The sequence below is a fragment of the Zootoca vivipara genome, chromosome 5 (assembly GCF_963506605.1).
Source record: "Zootoca vivipara chromosome 5, rZooViv1.1, whole genome shotgun sequence".
NCBI classification, from domain to species: Eukaryota; Metazoa; Chordata; class Lepidosauria; order Squamata; family Lacertidae; genus Zootoca; species Zootoca vivipara.
The window spans coordinates 27238717-27261963 of NC_083280.1; the positions used below are offsets into that span (position 1 = coordinate 27238717).

The window sequence follows — 23247 nt, forward strand, 5'->3', positions numbered from 1 at the left end:
ACTAAAATCTGCATTGCTTCCAGAAATAATAGATCACATAATGTATTATTTCAGTGCAAATAATGCATTATTTCAGTGAACATAAAAATTAAAAAATAAAATAAAATTGTCCAGCAGCACCTTAGAGACCAACTAAGTTAGTTCTGGTATAAGCTTTTGTGTGCTTGCACACTTCTTCAGATACACATGTATATCTGAAGGTGTATCTGAAGAAGTGTGCATGCACACGAAAGCTTATACCAGAACAAACTTAGTTGGTCTATAAGGTGCTACTGGATAATTTTTTATTTATTTTTATTTCGACTGCATCAGACCAACACGGCTACCTGAATTTCTTTTTTCTTCTTCCAATAATCTTTATTTAATGTGCATATCCAATAACCAATATTTAAGTTACATTTTACATACACCACATTTCTTCAACCTTGTTTGTACATCAAAAAAAGAAAAAGAAAAATCCACAAAATCCACAAAAAGAGAGAGAGAAAGAAAAAGGAAAAAAGAATATATACACAGAATTCATATTACTCCAAATATTAAAAATATGACTTCCACCCTACCTTCATTCGCCTTTTTTAGAGTCTTACTTTGAACTTATGCAGTTTAACTTTCTTTATGTTTAAGATCATAGATCCACTGCTATCGATGTCTTCACAATCATGTCTAATTTCTATTTTCATGCTTATGCCATTCCCACGGCTACCTGAATTTCAGTGAACAGTTCATCACACGTGGGAGCACGGAGCCTTTGGTACATGTAGGTTGAACTCTCCTCTGTTTGAAAGATTGTCCCAGTTAAGTGATAAATCAAACTTGTTAAATAAAATAAGTAAATAATTCAAGTCTGAAGGCAAAGAAGCTTAAGAAGGGAGGCCTCAGGGATCCTGAAGGAACATATCAACAGTTAACATTTGCACAACAGACTGAACAAATGCAAAGCTTACCAGATCAGTCTTCCCCACTATGATGAGATGCATTTCTATTTAAATTAGGAAAATTATTTCTAAATATGCATCTATGACCTATAGGTTTTATGCAAATCTGTGTCCTCTTTCATCCTTCTTTTTGGTGATATGTTTCCTCTTTTTTTGGTAATGGGTAAAGTGCCTGCCCTATGAACGGTCTTGATCTTCTCAGCACCATAGTTCTCGTATAGCTTCAGAACTGGATAAAGATCTCTACATAAAATCCTTGCTGGAAGAGGAATGCTCACCAGCAGACATCACTTGTCTATTATGTAATTCAAGGGAATGCCCAAGGGTAGGAATCTGGATATAGACTGGATTCCTATATTCTGGAAGATAAGATGGAATCTACAGGAGGCACTCACCTGCTGAGCTCAAAGATCAGAGGGGAGATAAGCTTTTACATGACACATGATCTTGAACATGATGCAGGAGGAGAGGAGGGAATCGGCATAGGAATTGTTCCACCATGTATCTTAAGTTCGGAAGGCAGTGGGAAAATGTGAATGCAGATGCTGTCGGGAAGGAAACCACATGCCAATCCCCTCCAATTGTCCAATTTAATAGGTAATAAGTCCATAAAACAACTTATTTCCTCTGTCTGTGGCTCCCTTTGATAATGCAATTGCTGCAGTAGTGTGCCAAGTACTGTTCATGCTGCTGTAGCTAATGTGACTGAATAGCACTCTGCTGTTTAATTGGGCTCTTATCATTACAAATGTAATCTGAATGAATGCAGATATAACTGACCTGGTTTTATTGGATTTTCTTTCATCTAGCATGAAGGATCTGAGGGAAATTTGAATTACCGAGATGTGTGATGGCAAAATAGGGAGGGGGAGACTTCCAGGTCACAAGAAGAAGTCGGCAAAATCATCCTTCCTTTGGCATTCCAAACATTTTGATACAGTCCACTGGGGAAACTCTTGCCTAGGTTCATTTTGGTCTGGCTTACGTAGAAGATTTCCCTGGTAAGATTTCCCTATAAGCCTTCCCCCTTACAGTTGTGATGGAATATTTTTCCTAAGTTATAATAATATAATAATAATAATTTATTATTTATACCCTGCCCATCTGGTTGGGTTTCCCCAGCCACTCTGGGCGGCTTCCAACAAAATATTAAAACACAATAGTCTATTAAACATTAAAAGCTTCCCTAAACAGGGCTGCCTTCAGATGTCTTCTAAAAGTCTGGTAGTTGTTTTTCTCTCTGACATCTGGTGGGAGGGCGTTCCACAGGGCGGGTGCCACTACCAAGAAGGCCCTCTGCCTGGTTCCCTGTAACTTGGCTTCTCACAACGAGGGAATCGCCAGAAGGCCCTCTGAACTGGACCTCAGTGTACAGGCAGAATGATGCGGGTGGAGACGCTCCTTCAGGTATACTGGACTGAGGCCGTTTAGGGCTTTAAAGGTCAGCACCAACACTTTGAATTGTGCTCAGAAACGTACTGGGAGCCAATGTAGGTCTTTCAAGATCAATGTTACATGGTCTCAGTGGCCGCTCCCAGTCACCAGTCTAGCTGCCGCATTCTGGATTAGTTGTAGTTTCCGGGTCACCTTCAAAGGTAGCCCCACATTGCAGTAGTCCAAGCGATAGATAACTAGAGCATGCACCACTCAGTCTGCGGGCAGGTAGGGTCTCAGCCTGCATACCAGATGGAGCTGATAAACAGCTGACCTGGACACAGAATTGACCTGCACCTCCATGGACAGCTGTGAGTCGAAAATGACTCCCAGGCTGCACACCGGGTCCTTCAGAGACACAGTTACCCCATTCAGGACCAGGGAGTCGTCCTGCCTGCCTGCCTGCCTCCTGTCCCCCCAAAACAGTACTTCTGTCTTGTCAGGATTAAGCCTCAATTTGTTAGCTGGGTATCATCTGCATACTGATGAATACCCAGCCCAAACCCCCTGATGATCTCTCCCAACGGCTGCATGTAGATGTTGAAAAGCATGGGGGAGAGAACAGAACCCTGAGGCACCCCAGAGGTCTGAACACTCATCCACCACCACTTTCTGAACACGGCCCAGGAGGAAGGAGCAGAACCACTGTATAACAGTGCCCCCAGCTCCCAGCCCCTCTAGACAGTCCAGAAGGATGTTATGGTTGATGGTGTCAAAAGCCACTGAGAGATCCAGCAGAACTATGGAACAGCTCTCACCTTTGTCCCTAGCCCACTGGAGATCATCGACCAGTACGACCAAGGCAGTTTCAGTCCCATGATGAGACCTGAATCCCAACTGCAAGGGATCCAAATGGTCCACTTCTTCCAGGCGTGCCTGGAGTTGTTCAGCAACCACTCACTCAATCACCTTGCCCAAGAATGAAAGATTTGAGACTGGGTGATAGACATTTGCCACATCTAAAGATGGTTTTTTAAGAAGCGGTTTAATAACCGCCTCTTTCAGCAGGTCTGGGAAGGCTCCCTCACAGAGAGAAGCATTCACCACCCCTCAAAGCTCATCACCCAGCCCTTCCCGGCTAGCTTTTATAAGCCAGGATGGGCAAGGATCAAGGAGACAGGTGGTTGGTTTCACTCTTCCAAGCAGCCTGTCCACATCCTCGGAGGTAACAGATTGGAATTGAAAGAGTCTCCTGCTGCTGTTTTCTGCAGATGCAATAGAGGCGGTGAAGAGAGTCTTCTTCGCAGTCACTACCGACACTTGGTAGGCTCAACATTGAGCTCTAACCCGTGTCCGGTCAGCTTCAGAATGAGTTATCCGCCACCGGCGCTCTAGCCATCTCAGCGATTGTTTCATTGCCCTCAGATTCATGGAAAACCATGGTGCTGTCTGGGCTCCTTGCAATCGGAGAGGGCGCTTCGGAGCCAAACAGTCAATAGCCTTGGTTAACTCCACATTCCAGCGGGCCACCAGGGAATCAGCTGAAAGGCCATCAACATGGGATAAAGCATCCCCTACCACTCTCTGGAAACCATTTGGATCCATAAAGTGGTGGGGGCGGATCATCCAAATCGGTCCCACCTCCCTGCAGAGGGGAAGGGTCGTGGAGAAGTCCACTTGCACCAGGAAGTGATCTGTCTATGGCACTTCTTTAGTATCGCTTTTACTTAGAGTCAGATCACCAACATCCATAGAGGTCCAAGGCATGTCCGCGGCTATGAGTTGGGCCAGACTTATTCAGGGATAGCCCCATGGAGGCCATGCTTCCCACAAAGTCCTTGAGTGGCCCCTTGTAAGGTGGTGTCGGCATGGATGTTAATATCCCCTAGGACAACCAAACTAGGTGTCTCCAGGAGAACATCCGCCACAACCTGAAGCAGCTCGGGGAGGGAATCCTTGGTGCAGCGGGGAGGTCGGTACACCAGAAGGAATCCTGTACTGCCCCTAATTGCCCAACTTCCAGAAAATGCACTCAGAGAACTGGGTCTTCCCAATAGGACGCCTGGTATAAACTAATGACTTCCTAAAAATCACTGCAAGCCCCCCCCCTCCCCGCCCACAAGGCCTGGGTTGCTGTGCGTAAGAGAAACCTAGTGCACAAGCAGCAGCAAGGACAGGTCCATCTGCTTCATCCAACCAAATCTCTGTTACACATATCAGGTCAAGTCCTCCATCCACGATCAAGTGATGGATGGCAGTGGTCTTATGAATCATTGACCTGGCATTGCACAGCAGCACCTTCAGGTCATGTGGGTATCCCTTGCTGATTCCAGTATCCATCTGGTCAAGACCAGATCCGGAGGCAGGGATAGTCCTCAAACAACGACTAAACCTTCAGTAGTTGACCCCCCCCCTCTCTCTCCTGATAATGGAACCTAGGGTTTTTGAAATGTAATGATGGGAGAATCAGGATAGACGAAAGGCTGCCTTCTTCACACAGCACATAGTTAAACTACCCCTAAGATCAGTGGATCTTGAAGGCTGATTCCAAAAGTAATTTGTGATCCCATATTCAATCCATTATGACTCCCCACCCAGTCCAGATTGAATAAGCATAGGCCTAGGAGCATTCCTCCATAACTCAGTACTGCTTCAACCTGCCACTACGAAACAGTATTGTTGATGCTTTTGTGACGACATAGTCAACAGGTAGTGCAATGTATGGTTTAGTCTTCCAATGGCCACTTCACCCCATTGAGTCCCGTTGAATCCAGGCTATCAAAATAAATTGCCTTGGATTACATAAATGCTCAGTTTGTTAGTGGAGGCAGTAGCAGCAACAAAGCAGTTGAAGGGCAATCCAAGAAGGGACAGCACTGTTTATTTCATTTTATTTTTACCAACTTATTTTGGCATTTATACCCTGCCTTTCTGAGATAAAGATTAAACTCAATGCAGCTTGCAAATGAACATATAAATTGCAGCAAAATTAAAAACAACCTATCAAGAAAACAAAATAAAGAAATGTAACAGAAGGCAAAACAGCATCATAAGAATCATATCTGCCACTGCAGACTGAGAGGACATCATTAGCTCTGACACGGAGAATGCCTGCTGGAACATAATAGTCTTAAAAGGCTGCTTAAAAGTGGGCAAAAGGGGAGGTCAAACATCTCTTTGAGGAGACTATTCCATAGTTTGGGCACCGCAACTGAAAAGCCGCCCTCTTTTGTCCTCACCAACTGTGCTTTGTGTTCTCACCTGGAGCGCTTCCGACTTACTTGCTTACTGATAATCATCCTGACTTTCTTGCAGTAAGGTTAGACAACATCCATGATTTTCTTGAACATTCATCCTGATTTGTTTGTGGGGAGGTTAGACAACATTGTGCCAAACAAATGTTAGCTGATACTTCCCAGTGCATTTCCATACTACGCTTCTTATCACAAAAAGGCAGATCTTTAGAGGAAGTAAGTTTAAAACCATTTGGAAGTTTCCAGACTTTCTCCAAGGGCAGCTCCGTACTGCGCATTTGGCAGCAACAGCTTATTTTCAATAAAAGATTGCAATATGGGCTCATTATGCAGGAAATGAAAAGAGGCTAAGATGAAACCTTTGCTAAATTTCAAAAATAACATGTAAAAACGAGCCATCTCATTTTACTTTTGAATTTGTGTCATGGTTCCTCCCACCACCCACCTCTAAACTTCCTTTTACAGCAGAAATGCCAGGAAAGCATGTTCCATTGCAATGCACATTGCCCTCCCCTCAAAATATTTTGTGAAACAACCTTTCTATAACCGGCAAGGTAGGAGGAAGCTGGCAACTAGTCCTGGGCTGTGTTTTCAGAAGCATATCTCATTTGAAAATGTTTGTAAAGTGATATACTTTGCACTTGAATGATTCTTTATATAAAACACAATCACCTTCCAGCACCAGAATATCAATGAGCAACAGGATAGTACCATTAATTTCCAAGCTGCGGTATCTCCCCCCCCCCATATCATAGGAGACAGTACAATATTTTGTGACCACCAAGTGTAAAGAAATGGTTTAGCAAATCATTTAGCCATGTTTTAATTATGAGTCTTTTATCAATGATGGATGCAATCAATTAATCACTCCTGCTGCACAACTGCCATTATTTTCAATGGCAGCTGCTTAGAACTCCTACACACATCCCTGTATCATTTGCAGTGTCTGGAGATAGTGCTGCTAGATACCGTATCCTGTTACTGCCAACATTTGCTCGTAATTGCTTGTGAGCAAAACTGGGTATGTATAATAGCTTAGGTGAACTCTTAAAGAGGGATTTGCATTGTTTGTTATTTTGTGTGTTGACATTTTTTGAGGCATGTTCTCCCGAGCACACATAACACCAAAGACCTTTCTCATTTCATAAAGAAATATCATTAAAAGGTAACAGTGTGAAGGGAAATCTTGTTAAGTGCTGCTTGAGAGGATCTTGCAAATTGGAAGCAGTTTTGTCTAGAACTGAGACTCTTGTCACAGTGTGATTCTTAAATGAATTGTTTTAAGCTATTCCGCTTCATTTTTTTTCCTCCAAATGCTACGCAGCATCTACTTTAAAAATGAGAAGCATGTTATAATATCACGCTTCTAAATTTCTTAATGGTCACATGGCAAGATTCGAAGTGCAAGTTGCTGATGAGGCCCAGAAACATAGAAAGTCTGAAGCGGAATATTTGTTTCTGAATGAATCAATTACAGTGGTACCTCGGTTTATGAACACAATTGGTTCCGGAAGTCTGTTCATAAACTGAAGCGTTCATAAACTGAAGCGAACTTTCCCATTGAAAGTAATGGAAAGTGAATTCATCCGTTCCAGATGGGTCTGCGGCATTCGTAAACCGAAAATTCGTAAAGCGAGGTGTTCATAAACAGAGGTTCCACTGTAGCTTTCTTAAGCATACTTTTGTTTCTCATCCTCAGATCAGAATAACTTTGCCATTCTGCCCCCCTCCCCCCGCAACATAGCACGACAAACAGGTATATCAGGGCTCTTCTTTATGTTCTCATGATATTCTTCAGTGTGGTGTAGTGGTTAAGAGCGGTAGACTCGTAATCTGGGGAACCGGGTTCGCGTCTCTGCTCCTCCACATGCAGCTGCTGGGTGACCTTGGGCTAGTCACACTTCTCTGAAGCCTCTCAGCCCCACCCACCTCACAGAGTGTTTGTTGTGGGAGAGGAAGGGAAAGGAGATTGTTAGCCGCTTTGAGACTCCTCCGGGTAGTGATAAAGCGGGATATCAAATCCAAACTCCTCCTCCTCCTCCTCCTCCTCCTCCTCTTCTTCTTCTTCCAAAACTGCACAGGAATGATTCAATAAATTCAAGCCTCCTGTATTCTTCTCCACCCCACCAATAGCCTCCCTGCTGAAATGATCATATAAAAGATCACTTATAAGTGGAGCATGTAAAGAATACAAGGTGATGACTCCACCCTGTGAACCGCCCTGAGATCTTATGATGAAGAGTGATATAAAAACCTAATAAATAAAATAAACAAAGACAGATCATGCAATTCATCCTGGTAGCCCTTCAACTATCGTGATGCACTGGCAGACCTACACGTCACACGCCCATGTTTCTGTTCTCTTTATTGACAAGTCATTTTGCTGGTGAGTCGCTTTGAATGGCAAGAGATGAGTAAGTCCCGCCCCCTACAACTTTCTCAACAAGGGAGGCTGTAGTTCAGTTGTTCCTCTCACTCCCCATCCTATCCATGCCACCCCAAACAAGACTGGATTCTCCATATCAAGGTCCACATGATGGAAGGAACCTGTTTGTCCCCTTTCCACAGCCTGGCAGGGATCACTGGAATGAACAGGTCCTTTTTTTTTTTTCTTGTTTTCCTGAAAACAAAAGAACAAGAAGGGGGATCCACTTTCTCCTCACCCTTTCTTATCAGGCAACAGGAAAGGGGACACAGGGGTGTCTATTTCTCACCTTTTTATCAGAGTTGTCAGCATACAGTTGTGGGCGCTGCTGCTCTGAGGAAATAAAGATGGCATGGGCAGCGTACGCACCACACATTTAAAGAACGCAACTTATCCCGAAAGAATCCTGGGAATTGTCGTTTGTTAAGGGTGCTGGGTATGGTAGCCCTGAGCGACGTAAGCATCAGTTCCCGGGATTCTGTGGGGGAAGCCATTTGCTTTCAATGAGCTTAACCGGCGCATTGAATGTTTGATATGTATACAACCTGGAGCTTTGCTCCTGTGCAACAGTGCACATACTCTCCAAAAAAGCATTTTTTAAAACGAAAAAAAGATGTGGTGACCCTCACAACCACACTCTGCGGTCTTTCCTGAGCAACACCACTGGCTTGCCAGCCATGCTACCTAAATCCTTTTATCCCAAGGTGTCAGGGATTAAACCAGCTGGTCTTCTGGTTAAAAAACACATGGTCAGTTCTTCCCTCACAACACTGGGAAGCAATAGCTTAGAAATAGCTTAGAAATACTAGTAGTAGTATTTATACCCCACCTTTTTTACTGACAGGGTTCTGCTATCTTTGGGTTAAAGTATTGATTGAGTTCAGTTATAAATGGCAGCCTTTCACTCATTTTGTAATGTGCTGCTGTTTATTAGTATTGTTGTCATGTGGAAAGTTGGATGTGCTGCTTTGTTTTTACCATGTTCTTGGTGATTTAACTTATTTTTGTACAATTGATGGCCTTTGGCTAAATAATAACGATTGGGATTGGGAGTAATGCTCCTGAACATTCTGTGACATCACAGCATCTCATCCATTGGCTTTGTGAGAAGTGGCAGTCGGTTTTTAACCTCCCGTGCCTCTAGAAAGAAAAGTTAAAAGAGAGAGGTGGGGTTCCCCCCTCCCCAGTTAACGTAAGTGAATAATGTAAATAAATTTTATATTGTAAAGTTTAATACTTTATTCATAACGCTGTGTGATGTAAATCACTGGTTTAGGCTATATATATATAATTAATGATGGTCCATCTATATGAGTAAAACTTATTCAGAATAGATTACAAGAGATATGAATACAATTTCCAACCATGAACAACAGAACGGAATACAAAGCCTCCCTTAAACCTACAAACATTAATAAAACCACCCAAAATAAATATATATTTCCAGCCCAAAGATAAAACACATTTTTTCCCCAAGACCATCAACCCAGAGAAGCACAAAACTGCAGCACAGATAATCAGTCATGAATAAGCCAATGAAAGCACCTGGGTTTCAAGGCCTTTCCAAAGAAATGAACGGTAGTAGCTTTGCAGATGTCAACTGGCAGTGAATTCCAAAGTCGTGGGGCCACAAAATTCTTATGAAAACAGATTGATTTCCTGCATTCCAGGGTCATGGTATCGAATATTATGCTCTAATATTTCAGATCGGTCTAAATGGATATCTGACCAGACATACAAAAAAAAAGCTTGCAAGCAACAAAAATGGTTTCCGATCTTGTTTCTATAATTAATAGGGCAGAACAGAGGCTTTCCTCTCAGCAAATTGAAGATGAATGAATGGTATTCCGTCTCCTTAGAAATGGAATTGATTGCCAGAGGTTAGTGCTATGATGGCAAGTCACAAGAGGATGCCATTGTGGGGGAGGTGCAGAGAAGGAGATTGATTTTCCTCTTTCCATTTAAAACATGAGCAGCAGCCTGTTCCATTAATGCTAACATCAATGCAAAAATAAAAAAGGTAAATATATTAGTGTTTTGTGGCTTGGGGGACAATTGGTTTGCATCAAAGACATTACTTCTTCCCAGTGAGCACAGGGAGACCAATTACATATTAAAGCACTCCAAGTTTCTTTGTCAGCCACATGGCATAACAACAACAAAATTGGCTTGAAATTATGCCTTCCTTTCCGCTGAGAGCTATATTAGTTTGCTCCCAGGTCTCAGCTAAGTACGTTCCACATAGCCGCATGACCGGCGTCAGTTTTGCATCTGACTCACGGCTGATTCACCCTCCTGAGAAGATGGCAGCACAAGGTTTTTTTCTTTTGTGTGTGGCCTCCACCACTTGGTCGCATGGAGGCTCACTGTGGACAACTCACTTTGGGAATACCTGCAAGGGAATACATAGCTGCACCCTTGGGCCTTGCTGGAGTCTTCATGCCACCTGCTTGCAACAAGCAAACAGGCCACAAAGAACTAGCCAGACACTTGCTCAAAGTCGCAGGATATGCTGAACTACAGCTCAGCCAAGAAGGAGAGGGGAGGACAGGACAGGAGAGGGAGGAAAAGTTCCATTGCACAAGTAGAAATTATTGTGCTAGTGGAAACCAACTGATAATAAAAATATTTTTAAAACAGCAAAGGGTAATTCATTAGATCACCCTATTTTTTGTTGTTGCTGCTTTTCCTTGCAAGGTTATCTTCCTCCAGAGGCCATTCCAGAATCCTATAACGTGCCATGATCCTGTGTGGCAGGCTGCAATCCCTAAATAAGCTCAGGCTTTAAAATTGTCACCCCATATGAAGTAAAAATAAACCAGGGACTTATCTTCTTATATGCATGATTCCTCCCATTTTAAGCCGCTTAACCTAAGAATGAAGAACATAACACCACTGCGTGGTCAGCATTCATTATTCCTGACTTTTTTTCTTTTTGTACCCAAAGTATCAAAGATTTCAGGCTGTGACTTCAAACGTAAAACCTGCTTTGTGTGTGTGCATGTGCGCGATTTTCTTAAATCTCTAATTGAAATAGAGAAAACGAGTAAAGTGATTAACATATTACACATTAATCATGTAATAAAAGTGTTTCAAATGCCAGCAGTACTGATGTGCTCTGTGTTCCCTTACAATTTAATTTAAAAGTCCGGCAAAAGAACTTCCTTTGTTATAGATTTATCAATAATCCTTGACTTCGTGATACACTTTTGATCACTGTGCGCTCATTAAACCACAATGTTCAAATGCCATCAGTTTTGCACCAAATTGGAAAACAGTGGCTACATTGGGTTGTGTCTTTTAATGACCTTCATGTATCCAACAGAAATATTCACATTTCTATGCTGAGGAGTGTGTGTTGCACCATAGAGACATCCACAGAATGTCTGCTGTATACAAATCATGCCCAGCACAGGTGGAGAGAGGAAGTATGGGGTACGGATGGCAGACATTTGGGGAAAGGGATCATCATTTTGTCCTGTTGTTTCTTTTTTGGGGGAATATAATGGGAGGAGAATTATTTATATTAGGCATAGATTTCTGCTGTGTTTGTGGGTACTGTGGCTTTTGTATATATCCTTGCACAGATTCCCAGCCAATGAGTGTAGGTGTACGGGGTTTTGTCTTCCCCGTAGCAATTCGTCACAACTTTGGCGGTTTATGGCCTTGGGTGGAATCCTTTAGTCTTTTCTTCCCTAAAATGGGTGTGTGTGTGAAGTGGTGACTCACCCCCCCCCCGCTCGCAGCAGCGATTCCAGGGTCCCCTCTTAAAGGGGTTGTAAATGGGTGTCTCTGGCCATACACTGAAAGGTTGTCAATGAACTACCCTGCATGTGGAGATATGGGGTGGGCTGCCTGCGTACACATACCTGTATGTCTTGCAGAGCACCCCCATATCCCATTGCCCCAAGGAGCTCAAGTTCCCTCAGCTGGGGGGGCTGGGAGGGATACATACCCAATGCCTAAGCCAAGATCTTCCTACATTTGAAAGTTTAATAAAGTTGTGGCCAGATTTTAATTCCATAACACATTGCCATGAGCCGTTATTCCTTTCTGGTGGTCCCTGGGGGCTGCGGCGGTCGCCGCCTGGTCACACAATAAAAAATTATTATTTTTTTAAAAAAGAATCATACCACACATGGTACTGAACAACCCATCTGAACAAGCACATGGATCATTCCCCAAACGTCACCGTGAGCAGTCCTTGCAGCAAACAGGCAGCTGTGCTCTCCACCTCAGCCTAGGCACTGCCAATGTAACCAGACTCAGTTGTCCATCTCTTGAGCAGAACAATAATCTGAGCAGCACAATTATCCCCTGGCTGGCTGCCCTAAATGAAACCCTTCTGCTCAAAGACAATGAAAATAGCATTTAAAAAGCCAGCAGCAGGTTAAAATACCAGATACAAGTATCAGTTAAAAGTAGTTGGGGATTTTGGGGGGGGGAATATTCAATGCCTGTTTAAAAATTATTGGCATAGTAGGCATCAGCACCTGTCTAGGATGGGAGTTCCATCGGCATGGAGCAAGCACTGAAAAGGCCCCGTCTCTGGTGCCCACCAGTTTTCTGAACTTAGGCTTCTCTCCCAGTTTGTGCTGTCCAAATTCTTTAATACTACAGCAAGCAAATTCTTTGTTCAATGCGTCCTTACTGTTTGGAGTGAACATATTTATTCAGCAGCTCAGCTCTGCATCTTTGATGTGTCTGCAACCACAGTTAAGATTTTCTTGCACCTAAGTGTGGCATTTATGCCATTCATTTCCTCCAGTCTTTGTCTGAAATAATGTTTCTTACATCTGTTGCCTTTTCCTTTGTCATCCTTCACTGATTTTAAAAAGCACATAAGCCCCATTGAAAATGTAAAGCGAAATGTCTCCATAGCAACCCTTTTAATGCTGTGATTTATGAATGCTCATCGACAGAGTTTGCAAAATGAGGAACCATCTGAGGGACAAGATCATTCAGCTACAAAAGTCCCTTTAACTGGGATTTTTACAAAGATGAGTCCAGAAGAGCAAATTTGGGGAGTAAAATTGTTGCCAAACTTAAAAAATAATGTTAAATTTACATTCTTAAATTAAGCAAAAATTAGAATAGGATGGCTGTAGCACAGGTTCCTGATTTTTGTTTAGAGAAATTGACCCTCTGCACCACTTGTTGCCTCTAAAATGCAAGTCTGGCAAGCTGGTCAGAAACTATGGGTGGTATCCAGCTAAACAGGTGAGCCAGTCCCAGGAGTGCAGGAGGGCAGAGCCAGCTGGCCGCCTCAGCGTCTCACTGGCTCAGTCGCACCCGAACTTGCGGAGCAGAGCCACCCACAGCAGACGAGCCCGCCATGGCACTCCGACCGACGGGCGGGCTCTTCCCCGGACTCAACTCTCAGGCCCCAGACCCTCAGCCTGATGCCCCTGAGAGCCCGGCACCCAGGTGATGCGTACCCCTAGTGCCTATGGGTAAGACGGCCCTGGGTAAGCCCCAGCCCACATAACCAATCACACAACACAGTGCACACACATCATTTTAATGGCAATGCCCATCAACTTCTGGGGGGGCTGGCCTCTCAAATATTTTATTGAGGGGTGCCAAAGACCCCTTGGCCCCTAAGAGTTGGTTCCTATGGAACAGATAAAGGTGGTGCACAGTTTCCCCTAACTCCTAAATTATAAGCTCAAAACAACTACCCCTGGCTATGTCTCTGCTCCTGCTGCAACTGAGCAGGTTTTGTTTTGTTTTATTACACATTCACTGAGACCATTGCTTGCAACCTTCAGTACTGAGATCAAATGTTTTTAAAAATCTATGTACTAGATGTTTTGTGGATCATTTCATGAAAGTCCATTCCCAAACTGCAAACCCAGATGATAATGGAGTGGTTTTTTCCCCCTTTCTCATTTCAGTTGTTCGAGTTCATGAACTTTTTGGCTGAGAATGTTATCTTCTGTTATATGGGATTAGCATTGTTCACATTCCAAAATCATATCTTCAATGCACTGTTTATATTTGGAGCATTTGTATCCTTTTTTTAGGTACCAGCAAATATATGGTGTGGAAAACTCAATGTATGGTGTACAGTTAAACCCTTAATTGTTGATATAAGCCAGAATCCAGATATCTTTCTCCGTATGCAAAAAAAAGAAAAAAGATTGTAACTATTTTCTATGTCCAAGAACACTTGGGGTGGCCAAAATCAATCTCTCTCCAGAAAATCTGTTCCATATTTTTAATTGAACCCAGAACCTGAATTGGTAATAATTTTATTCCATTCTTTATGAGCAACTGAATCACAGCCTCAAAACATATATTGTTACACTATCCCCTGTGTAATGTGTTTGATGTTTCAGCCTGCAGATGGTTTTCAAACTTCAGGGCTTCAGGGAACCCTTTCTGCATGAAGATGTCCATCAATGAATCTCATCCCCCTATGCTGGTACCACAGAGCCCCTGTGTATTGCTCCCAAGCATGAAATGTTTTAGGTTGCACCAAGAGTACACATGGCCGGGTCTTTTGTCCCTTACTGATGTTCTGCATAAAATGACAAAGCAGTGTACTGTAGTGCTGTTTTTCAGGAATGATTGCCCACCTGTATTGAGCTTGTAAGAGCATATGGGAAAGAGCCTTGCTGTATCAGAGAAAAGCCATATCTAGCCCAACATACTGTTACCCCACCAGTCAGATGCCTCCTGAGAAGCCAACAAGCAGGAGATGAGCTCAGTAGCACTCTCCCATTGGGACCGTCCTATAGCTGGCATTCAGAGCCATATTGACTCTGACCGTGGAGGTAGCATCCAGCCAACATGACTAGCAGCCACTGATGAAGAGCACTGGTGTTTGCTAGAACACATTTTTTGAAAACGCCATTTATAAGCAACCAACACAAACTTCTTAATACACACACATACATTTGTCACAGTGTCCATGTGGACCAATTCACTGAATGTACAATCATGGGCGTACCCAGCAGGGGGCAGGGGGGCAGCTGCCCTCCCCTAGAAGCAGGGCAGCTGGAGAGGACAGGCAGGGGCGCTGCCTGCTGTGCTCTGCCTCAGCCTGCGAAAGTTAGCCCAGGTCCAGGTCCAGGTCCAGGTTTCCTTCAACGGAGGCAGCTTTGCTACTGTTGCCTCTTTTTAGTCACCGCTGCCATTAAAGGAGCGGGCGAGGCAGAAGTGCAAGCGCAGGTGGCTCCGTGTGCTGCCTTGCAAACGGCCACCTTTTCTCTGGGGGGCATGCACGTTGACCATGCCTCCTGGGGGGATCCTGGTCATGTCATTGCCAGCTAGCCAATCGGGTGGCTGGGGGGCGTGGCTGGTGTGCCCCCCCTAGCTTTGATCCTGGGTACGCCCATGTGTACAATGAACAGGTGGAGCTACTGTATTTTGACCTAAATCAGAGATGAAGGTATAGCTGAACTAGCTCCCATCATTAGTTATGCTAGTTGGGGGTGGCAGTAGTCCAACATCATCTGGAAGACCGCAGGTTCACCATCTACATGCTTCTCAAATCTCCACCACCAAGATACTGCCTCTTCCGCTTGTGTCTATTGTACAGCTAAGCTTTCAGTATGGTGAAGAAGATCGCTGATGCATAGGGTGAGGTCTTGGAAGAAATCTCCTTCCACCAGGGTATCTGTGTACAGTTAAGAGATGTAATTTTGCTTTTTCTATTCTTTTCTGTAAAATGTCCTTATTTCATCTAAAATTGCTATTAAAGCAACTTTGGCATTAGATGCACAGAGGGATAATGAGAAAACCAACACAATTTTCTGAACCCTACAAAAAATAATTGGAAGGTGGGGGGCAGACGCCAGCCTGGAGAATCCTAGACAGATACAATATGAATTGTGAGGAAATGAGACAGTAATCATGTCTCAAAGTACATTTATCCTTCCTGAATTACTGTTTGAGGAAATAATACTGTTGGTGCCTGAACAATTTATAGCAAGCGAAGGGTTTCTTAGAGAGATTGCTGTTGTCTTTGACAAAGATGGAACATGAATTTAGAGTAGTTGGAATGGGGAGGGGGGATGAAAGAGATGTTCAAGAGAAGACGGGGGGTGAAACCCTGGGAAAAGAAGCAGTTCTGAGAAAGCTATGAAAATATTCATTCTGTTCCTGCACCACAGTCTCATAAAATGATGATTCTTCTGTTTGTTTTAGATCATGCACTGGGCACATCTTCATCTGGTTTTGTCATTTTCCACCATATTTTCCTTAACTTCTCACTCCCCATGATGTAGGTGGCAATTTTCATAGCAAGAGCCTGTAATATATACCCAATTTCTTTCATTCTCAACTTGGGCCGAAAACAAAAGATTCCCAGGAATTTCCAACACATGATGATGTTCTCAGGTGAGTTCTGCCACTTGCTGAGAAGAGAAATGGGCATGGAAGGATGCAATTTTCTTCCAAGGAAAAGGGGTGGGAGGGGTGGTTTACTAGACAAAGACAAGGGAGCTACTCTGTGATCCACATTGACTGGAAAGATTTATCATCACTTCAGAGAGCCTTGCCTCTGTCATCTGATGATATACAATCATGATTTTAATCAATTTAATTACCAAGGTGCAGCCTGCCCATTATGAAAGTTTATGAAGTGGACTTGAAAGCAGCAGCTTAGCTGGGGAAATGAAACTAACACAGCATAAACATACTGCTAAATGGCAGCCTCTCCCCTGCCTTGTTTGGAGAGGACTCTCTCATCTTGGAAGTTGATTGATGCAAGCCCCATGCTTCCTTTGGTGGGACAGTGGCCAGTTTAAGACATCTCCTGAGCGGGTGGAGGTTTCAAGTGCTGCAGATATCAGCATGCATATCTCTCTTCTCCACAACACGATAACCTAATACATAATGTGAGCACCCAATTCATTACCTTAATATATATCATTGCTGGATGTTTCACCGCCATTTTCTTTAATGGCTACAGTGGGCATTGCCCAAAAAGAGGACTAAGGACATGTGATGCTGTGTGATGCAGCAGCTTTAAAAGCCAATGCAATTCTGGGCTGCATCAATAGGAGTATAGCGTCTAGATCAAGGGAAGCAATAGTACCACTGTATTCTGCTCTGGTCAGACCTCACCTGGAGTACTATGTCCAGTTCTGGGCACCACAGTTCAAGAAGGATACTGACAAGCTGGAACGTGTCCAGAAGAGGGCAACAAAAATGGTCAAAGGCCTGGAAACGATGCCTTATGAGGAACAGCTTAGGGAGCTGGGTATGTTTAGCCCGGAGAAGAGAAGGTTAAGGGGTGATATGATAGCCATGTTCAAATATATAAAAGGATGTCATATAGAGGAGGGAGAAAGGTTGTTTTCTGCTTCTCTAGAGAAGCGGACACTGAGCAATGGATTCAAACTACAAGAAAGAAGATTCCACCTAAACATTAGGAAGAACTTCCTGACAGTAAGAGCTGTTCGGCAGTGGAATTTGCTCCCAAGGAGTGTGGTGGAGTCTCCTTCTTTGGAGCTCTTTAAGCAGAGGCTTGACAGGCATATGTCAAGAATGCTTTGATGGTGTTTCCTGCTTGGCAGGGGGTTGGACTGGATGGCCCTTGTGGTCTCTTCCAACTCTATGATTCTATGACATGGATTTGCATTTTTAAAAATGCATAAGCTAATTTCATTTCCTTAAAAATAGCCTTTTATTATGTATTTTAAAGATTAATTGTGATAATTTGTATGTATAGGCGCAAATTGAGAAATGATTGCTGTAATTTAAGTTGCAATACAGTACATCTCACCCTGATGGGGAAGACTGTAACCAGGTCAACAGTGTGCCTATTCAGTCTTTATTCCAGGTGCTAAGTGTTGATGGGCAACTTTAACTTCAAGGCTGACTGCTGCTCTCCTTTCTTAGAATCATAGAGTTGGAAGGGACCAAAGGGTCATCTAGTCCAACCCTCTGCAATGCAGGAATCTCAACTAAAGCATCTATGACAGATGGCCATCCAACCTCTGTTTAAAAACCTCCAAGAAAGGAGAGTCCACCACCTCTCACGGGAGTCTGTTCTACTGCCGAACAGTTCTCACTGTCAGAAAGTTTTTCTGAGTGTTTAGTCGGAATCTCCTCATAACTTGAAGCCATTGATTCGAGTCCTACCCTCCAGAGCAGAAGAAAGAAAGCATGCTCCCTCTTCGATGTGACAGCCCTTAAGATATTTGAAGATGGCTATCATATCTCCTCTCAGTCTCCTCTTTTCCAGGCTAAACATACCCAGCTCCCTCAACCGTTCCTCATAAATCTTGGTTTCCAGACCCTTGATCATCTTGGTTTCCCTCCTCTGCACACCTTCCAGCTTGTCAACATCCTTCTTAAATTGTGGCACCCAGAATTGCACACAGTGTTCCAGGTGTGGTCTGACCAAGGCAGAACAGAGTGGTACTATTACTTCCCTTGATCTGGACACTATACTTCTGTTCTTGTGGTTCTTGACTTTTAGACTGAACTGGATCAGACACTTCTTCAAACAGAGGACTGTAAAGTAGAATACATGGCTATCCTACCTGCAGCACTGATGTTGCACATGACTTAAATCTTGTTGGGATTGCTATCTCTAAATAGACTTTTGTTGCTCCTATGTTTGTGTCATTCCAGTGCCAGAAAGGGAACTTCTTTTCCCAGACTTTTTGTAAACAAAGTTCCCGTGATAAATAAATGAATAAGTAACTGGGGGGAGGCATGTGCCCACTCCACCACTTCATGCTGGTTGTCACTGCAAGGTGAAGTGCCTGAGCCAGACCAAAAAGAAAAGTGGGAATTATACAGAGAGATAGGTTGAGAGATGGTGAATGGCCCAAGAAGTGAGCTTCATGACTTCATTACAACCTACCTATACAAAAATAGACAAATCCTTGAGTCTTAATATGCAAAGTACTTTGCCATTATTCAGCAAGCTGGCATAGTTGGGAGCACAAGGCACAAACAGAATCTAAAGCAATGTTTCTCTGAAATTTTCTTGGTGATTTAAAGCCCCGAAATGAGCGCACATGAGTGCAAATTACGTGTCATGTTTATTTTTTTAAAAGGACTGTAAATCCCTTTTTATGGAAAGATTTTAATTTAAATTATTATTGCACCCTAAGAGCTCTTGGAAATTCATTTGGATAAAGCAGCTTCGTTTCCTGCCCCAGATGGGCACTCTTGGTATTATTCAGCACAATTCAGAGGCAACTTTATGATTTTCTAGGTGCAGCTACATTTTATTGGTTGGAGAAACAAATCTAACATACTTCTCCTCTTCACTGGAGTGATGGGAGCCTTAAATAAAATTCATAAATATCTGTAAAATGTTCTTCACATCTTGCTTGAATTACCTATTTAATTTAAAGGACTTGCTCATTACGTGGGCTTCACAATTTATGGTATATCCCCCGCAGAAAACAATAATGTAGGCTTGCTAAAAAGCCTTTTACATGTGCAAAACACTGTTATTTTTTTTAATGTACCCAGGCCTGGGGAGGGGGTACTTTTGTAAATGTGGCACACCTTTTTGCTCATGCTTAACATACTTATTACCACCCTATGGGGAACCTATGATGCATGGATCTGGCTCTCCCCCATTATTATCTTTTATTTGGTCTCAGTAGGTGCATAACTTTGCCTTAGTTATAACATTGCAAAACCAGCTCCACCTTATACTTTTAAAACCAAACATTTAAAATCCTTCTGGAAAATTACTCATTGCATTGCAATGGCGAATGTTTGCTCATTGAACGGTTGCTCTTTAACAAGGATGACTCTTGGTGGGTTATATAGTCCAGCAAAAGTTGTAGGTTTCTGCACACACCACGCATATTTCCATTCTCCTTCCAGACAAGAGTCAATATCACAGTTCAAGGGCAAATTCCAGCTAGGCAAAAGCACTCAAGGAGGATGAGGTGTGGTTTGGGGAGAGTCCCGAGGACCAAATAAAGAGGCCTAGGCCTGAGGTTCCACACACCCCTGACCCAGAGAGAAAGCACAAGGCAAGCCAAAAATACAGTATTCCCTCTCCTCACTCTTGACACTGCTTCCATGCTCAGAGAGGGAATTAAGCCCAAGGAGGTCATGGACCTTAGTTGATGCCTGATATTGCCAAGCCCAGACACCAGCCCTGAAACTTCAGCACCGTCCCTTGGAAGCGAATTCAACTGAAGGGGGAGGGCAGTCCAAAGGAATTATCGGTTGGGGGATAAATAAGATTCTACCTGCCATGAGAAAAATGCCAAAAACATGACTTCCTGACATGGTGATATTTGTTTTTATGCATGTTTCTGCTGAAGCGGAATAGATTCCCCCCCCACCCCTAAAATGTTGTAAAGTTTATTGGGTACGAGTTAAACAGCAGCGCATAAATGAAATGTGATTCTCCCTATGCAGAAACACAAACATCTAAAAAGAAAATGGGTTTTGGCATTGTTTCCTCTTCCTCCCCAAAGAGCCACAATCATAGATTTCTAAAATGGAAGCATGAAACAGGCCCTTGCCTTTCCACATTCAAGTGCTGTGCTTTTGTTCCCAGAATATTGTGCTCTGAGCATTCCAATAATAAATCCACAAGGCATTCGCATTTCAGAGGAGCCTCTTTCTTTGACAAAAAGGCACTCTACAAGGCAGCTGAATAAACAGATAATAAAACATCATGCAGATTTTTGAGCATGTTTTTAGAAGGGATGTGACAGGCCTTTGTTCAAGTGGACTTTTCAAGATACTTTGCTTCACACATGTTTGGTCACCCATCTCTGGGGGATTCCCATAAACTATATGGGTGTGTCTTGGCTGAAGCACTCCTTTGCAAATTTCAAAGCGCAATTTTCAAAGGATGCTGCGTTTCAGTTCACATATTGCAGGGATGGTATGGAATCAGTGACCTTCCAGATGTTGTTGGACTCCCAACTCCAATCTGCTTCAGGCAGCATTGTGAATCATCAGGCATGATGGGAGTTGTAGTCTGACAACATCTGGAGAGCCAAAGGTTCTTCACCCTTGACACATTATTTCAGGAAGTGCAAATTAGGAAGGTTCTCCTTTAAATGCAGACTAAAGCAAATCCCTCACTCATCCCTAGTCCAGGGTTAAGCACTGGTCCAGGTACCACATAATATCCCACATTTGTAAGAAATTGATCTTTTATTGTTGTAGCACCCACACTTTGGAACTCCTTATTGACATAATGCTGATGCCCTCCCTGTACCCTTTTGGCCACTTGCTACACACATTTTTGTTTAGGCAAGCCTATCCAGACATGCAGAATGTTGACACGTATTTGTATATGGTTTTCAGCTTATCATACAGCAAGCCTGGAAGGGAGGGGGTTGAATTTTGAATGTTTCAAATAGTTGTTTTCAGCCGTTTCTTCACTGGTTGTTTTATTCTTTTTGTAAACTACTTTGAGGTTGTTGGTCTTTTTTTGTACAATCAAGTGGTATATAAAATTTATGAATACAATGAAATAAGTTGTTTTCTTTCTCTCCCACCTGCCGTGCACCCTCACCCTCCCCCCCCCCACCGGTCTTTTGAAGGTTTACGTGGCGCAATTGCATTTGCACTGGCTATCCGGGACACCGACTCTCAGCCTAAGCAAATGATGTTGACAACCACCTTACTAATTGTGTTCTTCACAGTCTGGGTGTTTGGAGGAGGCACCACACCGATGCTTGCATGGCTCCAAATCAGGTTAGTGCTATCGATTCATAATGTTACAGTATGTTGCAATGTCATCCGTGGCTTTGCTCAGTCACTACACTTGTTGCATCTTTGTATTCACATTATTCATCATTGTGCTTCATAACTGATATGCAGGAGACGGCTATGAAGGGTACAGGGAGCTTAAAAACCAGGATGTAGACATTGGTGGATGAGGTGAAGCAGGTTCTTGACATCCCGCAATGGTCCCAAGCACAATTCAGATTTTTAGCATCTGTTTTCCCATGTGGTTTGCTTTCCTGGAGTGATTTCTTAGGGGAGTTATGCTGGGAGGTTAAAATCTTTCACTTAAGAAATATTCTTGTAGATATCGCTGCTCAAACAGCAGCTGCTATTCAGCTATATGTAGTTGTTGTTCCAGATTTTGCTCTTGACTAAATAACTTGTTGGATCTGTGCTGATCCCCACTGTCTCCAAAAGCTGATCCTTGCTGTTTCCAAAAGCCACAGGTCTGGTCTGGTCAACTGTACTACCTTAAACAGAGCTAGTCCAATATATTTTGTTGTCTGAAGCAGACCAACAAATAACATCCCCTCTCTTGATGTCAACATGTGTAGTGGAAAAGGTAAAAACGTAAATTACCCCTGGAGTGTTAAGTCCAGTCAAAAGCAACTATGGGGTGCGCCACTCATCTTGCTTCAGGCAGGGGAGCTGGCGTTTGTCCACAGACAGCTTTCTGGGTTATGTGACCAGCATATCTAAACTGCTTCTGGTGCAACGGAACACAGTAACAGAAGCCAGAGCGCACGGAAATGCCATTTACCTTCCCGCCACAGCGGTACCTATTTATCTACTCGCACTGGTATGCTTTCAAACTGCTAGGTTGGCAGAAGCTGGGACAGAGCAACAGGAGCTATCCCTGTCACACAGATTTGAACTGCTGACCTTCTGATTGGCGAGCCCAAGAGGCCCAGTGGTTTTGACTACAGTGCCACCAGAATCCCTTATATGCATAGTACCCAAGCCTGATGAAGTTATTTTGGCACTTGGGGAAGAAGATCTCCAAAGTACCTTTCCTGGCAGCAATAATACAACAGTGATAAATTTAATAACTGATAATATGCTCCCCTTTCAGTATACCCAAAATCATCTGCCTGAGGTGCCCACCTCATTCTACCTAATGATAGGGCTGGCCCTGACCTTAGGCAAAGGCCAAAGAAACAATGTTGTTCTCTCCATTTTGTGCTCAGGGTGTTGGATACAATCGGTTATCATGGATAGTTTATCGCATATTCATCTCTTTTTTTTCATAGAGCAGGAGACATTAACTGACAAATCATCGTGATTAATTTGTTAATTTATGAACCGTAAATCTAAAATATGGCTGGCCACGGGGTTTTAATGGATGCTGTCAGTTTCGAAAGGATTTTCAGTGCTGCTGACATTGTGTTATTTATATTTGCAGTACGTTGTAAACCATTTAAACATGTCCTTTCAGAATGACTTTTCTGATGATAAATTATTTGCCTTTGTTATTTAGTCAAAAGAAATCTAGGTTTTTTTTAAATATAAGATTGCCTGGACTGAGATACTGCAGTGTATCAATTTCCTTCAAGCAAGGGTACTGCCACATTGATGG

At 43.1% G+C, this 23247-nt stretch overlaps 1 protein-coding gene across 1 annotated transcript in view; it reads left to right on the forward strand.

Moving 5' to 3' along the window:
• Nucleotides 1–23247, forward strand: part of SLC9A9 (solute carrier family 9 member A9) — a 256166-nt gene that overhangs the window by 127795 nt on the left and 105124 nt on the right. The window contains exons 10-12 of the mRNA XM_035132511.2: nucleotides 13886–13999; nucleotides 16223–16334; nucleotides 21485–21638. Of these exons, the coding sequence (XP_034988402.2) occupies nucleotides 13886–13999; nucleotides 16223–16334; nucleotides 21485–21638 (380 nt within the window). The remainder of the gene's footprint in view (nucleotides 1–13885; nucleotides 14000–16222; nucleotides 16335–21484; nucleotides 21639–23247) is intronic.